At 38.1% G+C, this 9,240-nt stretch overlaps 1 protein-coding gene across 1 annotated transcript in view; it reads right to left on the minus strand.

Annotated features, from left to right (window-relative positions):
- Positions 1-872: 872 nt before the first annotated feature.
- TMCO5A (transmembrane and coiled-coil domains 5A) overlaps positions 873-9,240 on the minus strand; it is a 22,824-nt gene continuing 14,456 nt past the window's right edge. Inside the window, exons 7-11 of the mRNA XM_005879361.1 lie at positions 8,979-9,038; positions 8,481-8,545; positions 7,307-7,364; positions 5,024-5,064; positions 873-1,071 (exon numbers count right to left, since the gene is read on the minus strand). Coding sequence (XP_005879423.1) covers positions 873-1,071; positions 5,024-5,064; positions 7,307-7,364; positions 8,481-8,545; positions 8,979-9,038 — 423 coding nt within the window. The remainder of the gene's footprint in view (positions 1,072-5,023; positions 5,065-7,306; positions 7,365-8,480; positions 8,546-8,978; positions 9,039-9,240) is intronic.

A 9,240-nucleotide genomic window follows, 5' to 3' on the forward strand; every position in this document is an offset into this window, starting at 1 on the left:
CCAGATTAGAAAAGTTGCTCAATTGTTTGATATTTCTATTTGATTACTTCTATTTAGTTACTTCTATTTGGTTGCTTCTACCTAAAATATTCATCTTGGGTAGAAGATACTTTTAGTCTTTCAGTAAAGAATGGCTTTGCTAACACACGGTCAGCTGACTTAGTGCTTGGCATGTCATTTCCTGTCTCAGACTAGCATAATACATGGATCTGATCTCACCTATTGAACATACATAGGCATGGGAATCCCTCCTCAATTGTTTCTATTGTGGGACTCATCATGTATGCATGTGATTTATCTGTCCTTCCTTCCTACCTCCCCAAGGACATCTTGTCTCTAAGAGGAGAATGTCCATTCAAAGAGAGAGCAGAGAGATGAAACCCAATAACATTGCTTTGAGGCTTCTGGATCCAACCATGCCTGAAGCCCCAGATTTTTAGTTCCATGAGGCAATAATATTTTTTGATATAAATTTATAAATCAGCTAAGCGAAGGTGACTCGCAACCAAAGAGTGCTAATATAAGTAGTAAGCAATCTTCTGCATTGCAGGGATCCAGTTTCTTAGATTGTGAACATTCACTAGAAGAATTGATAAACTCTAACTTTGCTCAGCCTCCATGATATTATTCTAAAAATGGTCTAGTTCGTTTACTGTCTGGTACTGTTTAGTTTATCCATAGAGCCACAGACATCTATTGACAGAGCTCTTTACTGGGCAAGGTCAATCTTGGAAAGACAGCATGGGGAGGAAAGGTAATCAGGTAGGCAAACCTCAAGGGGAAAACGGAAGAAAACCTTTTCCCTCCTCAAGTTCTGCTGTCTCCTAGACGGACACCACTTGCTTCTTTGGCTCAAGGATATTTCCTGGGGGTCAGTGGGGTAGCATGTCCTCTGTCTCAAGCGTGAGAGATGGAAACAGGAAGCTTCTTAGCTTCCACAAGATGCCCCTGCTCAGTATCTTGGGCAGTACGTTGATAAGTACATCTGGATTTATAAAACTTATATGGAAAAACAAGTAGCCCAGAAGTCTGATGAAAAACAGGGTGATGAAAAAGGAGTATCGGAAAATCCTGAAAAGAGAAAGCCAAGAAACTGTTAACCAGAGGTTAGAAAACCTGGAACAAAATAGTAAGTCATATGTAAAGCCATGTCTAGCTTCTTCTGGGTGGTCAGATGTCTCCCACTCATTGTTGCTTTTATTCTCAACAATCCCTTATAAAGGCAACCCCTACCCATAACTACTCTTTCCTATCATTGGGTCTTACTTTGTTCTAGCATTTCTCACTGTCTGAAATTTTGTTCATTTATTTATTTATTTATTTATTTATTTATGTTTCCAAAAATTGTTTTACAAAGTAGTGGTACCAAATTATACCCCACCAGCAAGATATATTTTTTTGTGAATCTGCATCCTCCCCAACACTTAATATGATCAAATTTAAAAAAATTGGCCAATCAAATGGATGTAAAGTAATGCCTTAGCATAGTCTTGGTTTTTATATTTCTGATGAACAATGATGCTGAACATCTGATCATAGGCTTATTGGTCTTATGTGCTTTCTCTTGCCTGTTGACCTAGTAGGTTGTCTGGGCTTTCTTATTAATTATAGGAGTCCTTTATATCTGATATAAATCCTTTTTCATTGTGTGTATTTTAGTATCTTCCCTCTACTTTATAACTTTCACTTGCTCTAACATATGAAAGGACAAAAATTATTAATTTTAATAAAGTCTAGTTTATCAGCCCTTTCTTTAATTAGAATCAGTGCTACCTGAAGACCTAACAGACACTATTTTATTAAGAGTTTATGGTAGTTTAAAAATATGTCCACAAATTCTTTGATATTTTTCCCTTCAAGAGATTCCCCTCCATTGGAATGCGGACTGGACTCAATGACTTGTTTCAAAAGAAGAGAATATTGTGGAAGTGACAGTGTGTGACTTCCTAGACTGCACGCTGAAGACAGTGCAGCTTCCTCTTTACTCTTAGGAGGGAGCCAGCAGTCATGCTGGGAGGACACACAATCAGCCCTGGGAGAGGTCCACGAGACGAGGAACTAAGAGCTCTTGCCAATAACCAACAAAATTTGCCAGGTGTGTGTATAAATTGCCTTAAATGTTGACCCCTTAGTCCCAGCTAAGCCTTCAATGACTTTGGCCAACATCTTAACCATAACCTCCTAAGAGGCCCTGAGCTAGAACCATCAGCTAGGTGGTTCACAAATTCCTGACCCATAGAAACTGTGAAATAACAAATGTTCATTGTTTGAAGCCACTAAGTTTTGGAGTCATTTTTTTTCTTTTGAAAATATTTATTTTGTTTTGTTTTATTTTATTTTATTTTTTTTATTTTTGCCATTTTATCCCCTTGCCCTCTTTCACTCCCATCCACCCCCACAATCACCACACTGTTGTCCATGTCCATGAGTTCTCTCTCTTTTTTTTCTTTTTTGCGGCAGTAGATAATGCCCATTTTTGTTTGTTTGTTTTTTTGACATTTAAATCCTCAACACATCTGGACTTGCTTTTTGTATATACTGTACAGTAGTAATCTGATCTTATTTTATAAATCTGGATAACCATTTTCTCCTCACCATATTTATAGAACAATTCTTCCTTTCCCCTCTGACATACAATCGCTGTCACATATCAATGTCCTATAAGTGAACTGTTTCAGAACTTTTTGTTTTATTTCATTGGTCAATTTTCTAAGTCCTGTGACAATACTGCACAATCATAATTGCTGTAGCTTCATAGTAATTGCTGGAAGGGCATGTTCCCCACTCCTTGCTCTTCTTTAAAATTGCCCGGGTTTTTTAAAAATCCTTACTCTCCCATATACAGCATTTTTTAGAACTTTATTCAAGTACATGAAAAATCTTTTGGGGAGTTTGGAGTTGAATTGACTCTATTAATCACTTGGAGACAATTGATATCTTTATGATGTTAAGCCTTCCTATCCATAACTATGGTATTTCTTTTTCACTCATGTTACCTTTAATATTTCCTGATAAATTTTTATAAATTTCCCTATGGTATTCTTTATTTCTTCTTTAACTGATGTATTATTTTGCACCTGTGGTTTTAATATGATTTGCAGGAGGAAACTTCCATTGTTCTTGTTTGTTTTTGTATTACCCTTATCTACCTGTGTGGGCTTCCCTCTGCCCCAGGACAAATTCACTACCCACTTTCACCCACAGTCAAAAACAGTCCTTCCCCACCAGCTTTTAAAGTTTTCCTGTAGAGTGAATCTTGGTGACAGGATCCAGGATCCATTCTAATACAGCATCTTGGTCAGAATTAGAATCAGAAGCCCTTTACAAGCCTCTTCCCACCACTCTCCCTGAAGCTGGATATAACATTCATGAGAAGGTTTTGCAATGACATTTCAGGGATGACATTTCCAGGGAAAATCCTAGGAATAACCTAGCTTTCTTATCTCTTGAGTCAGTGCTCCACAGGATGTCAGAGCAGAACAAGAGGAAAGACATTTATAGTTTGATGTGATGAACTAGACTAGCAGGATGTTGTGAGGTTCTCTTCTGGATACCAACTCTCTGTTGAAAGTATTACACATGTCCCCCTTTTTCCCCCCACCGACCCCCTCCAGCCATACCCCCTGCCCCAAGCCCTCACCATCCCACTGACTGTGTCCATGAGTTATGCATATAAGCATACAAGGTCTTTGGTTGATTACCTCTCCCCTACCTGCCCTCCCCCACCTTCTCTCTGAGATTCCACATTCTGTTCCATGCTTCCATGTCTCTGGATCCACTCCATTCATCAGTTTATTTTGTTAATTAGATTCCACATATGAGTGAGATCATGTGGTACTTGTATTTCTCTGATTGACTTATTTCACTTAGCATGATACTCTCCAGGTCCCTCCATGCTGTCTCAAAGGGTAAGAGATTCTTCTTTTTTATAGCTGCATAGTATTCCATGGTGTAAATGTACCACAGCTTTTTTTATACACTCATCTACTGATGGGCACTTGGGCTGTTTCCAGATCTTAGCTATTGTAAATTGTGCAGACAATTCCAGGCTGGGTACTGGTATCAAAGTATAGGTGAAGAAATTCTGCTAGTTGTTCAGGAAACTTTATATTTAGAGATATCAAAATAAGTAATGCATCACTTATCTGGTATGAAAATTTCCAGACAATTGAAGCTGACCTTTAAGTACCAATAATTTTATGTTAACTATTTTGATGGAACACTTTTTACATCCTATTTCAAACCACTTTGAATATATGTTTCTCTACACTTTCTTAAGCAGATTATATTGAACACAATTTGACCTTTTCTTGGAAATGCAAGGGCTTCATGAATACCGATTTCACTTTGCTATCAGAACTAATAACATCTACTCAGTTGTTTGAATCTTGAGTTCTTATTTAGTTTAACAAGTATTTTTTGAGCAATTTTTATGTGCTGGATAGTGTTAGGTGCTATCTCTTTTCATAGTCATTTTTGTCTTTTATTTGCTGTTAGGCAGTGGTATACTTGCATTTTGAAGTTCTCTCCCATTTCTATTTTTTCCATGTCAGAGGGGTAATGTACTGACATTGTAACAAGGTTTGAGGGAGGAATATTGTACAAAATAGCATGAAAACCCATTCATCATGCTTATGAACCACAGAAGCATGAAGATCTCCCCATTTTCAATCTACTGATGCTGCTGGGGAACTAGATACATCAAGATAATTCAAATTGTTAAAGGGAAAATGGAGTAAGAGGAGATTTGCTGTATCTGTTTTAGATGATTCTTGTTTCTGATGGCCATTATGCCATTATTTTCTAATATTGGAAAGTTGAGATTAGTAATTGCCTTTGAACAAAGAAGTCATAACATTAGAACTGAGAAATGTAGTCATCAATGACATTAGTTTGTTGACTTAACTGTTTGTGTATGTGTGTGTCTATACAAGGTTCTCCTTGTCTAGACTTTGCTTTCTGCCAGGATGGCTAAGCATAACTCCCAGTTTTCCAGGAAGTGTACTCAAAGATATTTACTTACCTTTTACAGAAACATATTCCCTTATTTTGGAGAGATTTAACCTGGAAGAAGAAGGAATATTGATAAGCAATTTCTGGAAGCTACCATCACTGTCAAATAATATTTTGTGATGGCAATATATTTGTGAATAATATTCAGTGAACATTAGTTAATGTTACACAGTATTTAGGTAATATCTTATATTTTAATATGCATAGATAAATAGATGGAATATTAAAAATGTTTTTATTGATTTTTAGAGAGGAAGAGGGGGAGAGAGAAAAGAAGAAGGGGAGAGAAAGAGAGGGAGGGAGAGAGAGAGAGAGAGAGAGAGAGAGAGAGAGAGAGAAACATTGATCAGTTGCTTCTCACATGCACCCTGACTGGGGAGTGAATCCACAACCTGGGCATATACCCTGACCTAGAATAGAACTGTTGATCTTTAGGTGCATGGGGCAATGCTCAACCACTGAGCCGCACAGGCTAGGGCAACAAATAAAAACTTTAAAGATAAAAACATATGTATAAAATTTTATGTTTGCTTTTTACATACTGATAGGAATAAATGAAGGCATAGAAAGGTAAAGCATGTTGCCGAAGATCAGTGTTCCTAGAGACCAGGTGTTCTGATTCTGGGCTCTTTCAGGTGCACCCTCACCTTCTCCTTAGCCAGTAATCCTTAGAGAAGTTACAGGCTTTGAAAACCATACAAACTTATTCCAAGGGATACATTTTAAAAGTTATAAAAATGTAAAGGTGAGGATAGATCCTGAATTTCTGTGGTATCTCTATTCTAAAATATTTTCTTAGTTATTTCACTTTACTTTTAACTTTTAAAATAAAAATATGTACAGAAATTATAATCATTCAAAGTGGGGGAAATGAGGCTCACAGAACTGGAATTAGAAACTTTCTGGGTTACAGATTTGGTTACAGCTGGAGTGAGATCAAGTGGCATGCTAGCTGGCCAGTTGCACAGGCAGCCTCTCTATAAAGATTGCTCAAACATCATAGGTCAGCAAGCCATCATGGGATTGATAATCTTGATAAAGACAACTGTTTTTCCTCTGATAGGTGGTCAGAGGGAACACTGATAGCCACTGGTAGTAGATGGTGAGACACATCAGGGAGCATGCCAAGCTTGGTTCTAGAGAGGTTAATTTCAGTTTTGTTTGCTGAGGGTATGCAAGCTTGGGGCCAGAGTCACTTGTTCAGGACAAAGGGAACCATGGCCACCGTGAACATTGTCTAACATATATCTAAACATCTGGAGAATCTAAACAAGGGCAATCAATGGTTGATTATTATTATTACTTTAAGTATGTTTTTATTCATTTCAGAGAGAGAAAGGGAGAGTGAGAGAGCAAGAGATAGAAATATTAATGATGAGGATCATTGATTGGTTGCCTTTTGCACTCCCCCTACTGGGGATAGAGCCCACAACCCCGGGCATGTGCCTGATTAGGAATCGAACTGTGACCTCCTGGTTCATAGGTGGACACTCAATCACTGAACCACACCCACTCGGGCTCAATGGTTAATTATTGATACTTGTTTATAAGGAACAGGTTAAGTTCTCTTTTCTTAGATTATAAAGACCATATGTCTCAACAACATAACATTTCTGGTGAATGCCAACCTTGGCTCTAAAACCAATATAAATTACAAAAGCAAAGTCCAAAAAGTTTATTTTTTTGTCCTATGTACTTGCTGCTACAAGATGTCACATGGGCCAAGAGGCCTGGTGCTTTATATCCAATCCTATTTCCTTCAGACATTTGCATGCTAGTATTTTCTGGTGACATCCTGATGTTAAATATAAGTAGACATAAAGAAGCAATGACTTCCTATGTTTTAACTCAGGCCAACTCTGATTAGACGGTGGGAGATGCCTGATACTCTGTGTTGTAAAAGATTCAGGACCATGTTGGGATCATCAGGAAAGAGTATGTGGTTGTGGGAGATGGAAGGAATGAGTGGTGTATGTGTCATGTGCTGGCCTCCTCTCCATAGAGCGTACCCTCAGTTATATGTTCCTTCTTCCTCCCATTCTGCATTCCCTTAGGTCTTAGGCTAGTTTCTTTCAGAACATGTCATTTGTGTGGCTATAAGAGAAGGAAGACAATTGTTCTTCAGCATCCTCTTTGCTTGCTTAGATTTGGAATGTCTTGGAATGATGTCTGGTACTGTTCTTGGAAAATACACATGGGAAGATTGGTAGATGATTGGTGGCTTGTGGTATTTAGGAAACTCCTTTGAGAGGCAATGGCACTGAGAGAAGCTGAGGTGCAGCGGAGTGCTTACCTTATTATTTCGGCTGTTATACTTTTTGCTTGCAGAGCTCATGCTCAAGACTTTTGATCTTGGGGAAAAGAACCAAAATAGGGATTGAGTAAAGTACACTCCAATATTCACACTGTGATTATTTAAAAACAATTTTAGATCCTAAAGCTATACTGTCCACTATTGTAGCTACATGTAGATATTTACATGTAAATTAATTTAAAAAACATTTCCTCAGTGACAACTCAATAGGTGACTAGGTTCTACCTATTGGATAGCACAGAAAGTTCTCTTGGGCAGCCCTGTTCTAGGATCTTAGCTTAGAAGCCAGGCCATAGCTAATGCTCAGGAAGAAGTTGGGCCATCTTGAAGGTGTCCTTTAGAGGCGAGGATCTCCAAGTCCTGGTGCCCTTACCCCCAGGCCACAGTGTGTATTTGGGCTATTCAGAGGCCGAATGCAGTTTTGGTCTCCTTCTCTTGATTCCCAAGATTCCAAACTATTTAATAAATAGAAATACTTCTTAACTAACTTTAGATTTGACTTATAAAGAGGGTCAAGAAATGGAAGTGAGATTTTCGGTTTGGGTTTCTCACCATTTAGACCCTTATTTATCATTTCTATTTTTTAAATTTTATTTCCCCCCGCCATCACCATGTATCCCTCTTATATCCTCTTCCACCTTCACCCATCCCAGCCCCTCATTTCTAATGTTCATAGTTTAATAGAGTTTGAGTTTTATACTATGATAGATTTAATGTGTGTCTAGGGATTAGTTTCATTTTCATCCCATTTGGTTTCGTTTCCATATATTTGGAGGAAGTAAGGATGGTACTAAGTTTTAAGGCATTTTCTGTAATATATAAGGAATGTCCTACTTATCAAGGTGACTGACCAATAACCCTTTCTAAAGCATATGTTCTTGACCTTAATATAAACTTGAATAATTGATAATATGATAAAATTATAAGGGGAGATGTGTTTCTCAAGTCCTTTAAGAAGCATGGGAGAAGGACCTGCACTTTGATGTTGGTGTGGTTTAAATGGAGGTCCACCAGATCACTGACAGGAGGACGCTGTGATGTTGGGGCACCCTCAGTTCCAACTAAGAACTGGTCAGAGAAATGTTTGCTCTGACCCAGGCTGAGATGGAGTTACCACTAAAACCAGGATGTTCCTTTGTTTGCCAAAGCTCACACTTCTCTCTCAAGGAACCGAGTCTCTAATTCTTCTTCTATTTTCTTCAAAGTTTCCTGGTACTTCTTCAAAGGGAAAGAAAAGAAACCGCAGTTACTAATGAGAAGCTTTATGCTTTTGCTAATCATAATAAGCATGTATAATTACATTGTAATATGAATGTTTGGTATTCCTATTGCCCCTTTGTCTGCTTTCCTCACCCCCACCCCCACCCCACCACTATTGATCTCTCACTATACTTCACCATTGGGCAGCACCTTGGGGTAACAGGGATTATAAAGAGGCAGAGTGCTCATTATTAATTTAAGAGCACAGAGGTTGGGAGACCATGGCAGTAATAGAACTATATTAGTGGTGGTGATTCAAGGGCCCTGAAGTCTTTTGTAATACCACCCTGAACAGTTAAAATTGTTCGAGATAGTATTCTTTGAAAAGCCTGGTTATATTCATCCTGTGCCTTAACAAACCCATTGCTAGCCCTTTACTTAGGAGCTGTACCTTTATGCAGAGGGCCTGGTCTTCACAGAGCTGGACCACAAATGCAAAGTCTTCCATTACCTGAGAAGCCAAAATTCAGTTTTAAAATTCTCTCAGTAAATTGCTTTAAGAACAAGAGTATGCTTGTTTTGTTCTACATCAAGACCCCAAATGTGAATTGTTCTAAGTATGTTTTAGCTGTATGTATGTACTCATTTCTTTTCTTTCTTTCTTTCTTTCTTTCTTTCTTTCTTTCTTTCTTTCTTTCTTTCTTTCTTTCTTT

This window comes from Myotis brandtii, unplaced genomic scaffold (assembly GCF_000412655.1).
Source record: "Myotis brandtii unplaced genomic scaffold, ASM41265v1 scaffold596, whole genome shotgun sequence".
Lineage (NCBI taxonomy): Eukaryota > Metazoa > Chordata > Mammalia > Chiroptera > Vespertilionidae > Myotis > Myotis brandtii.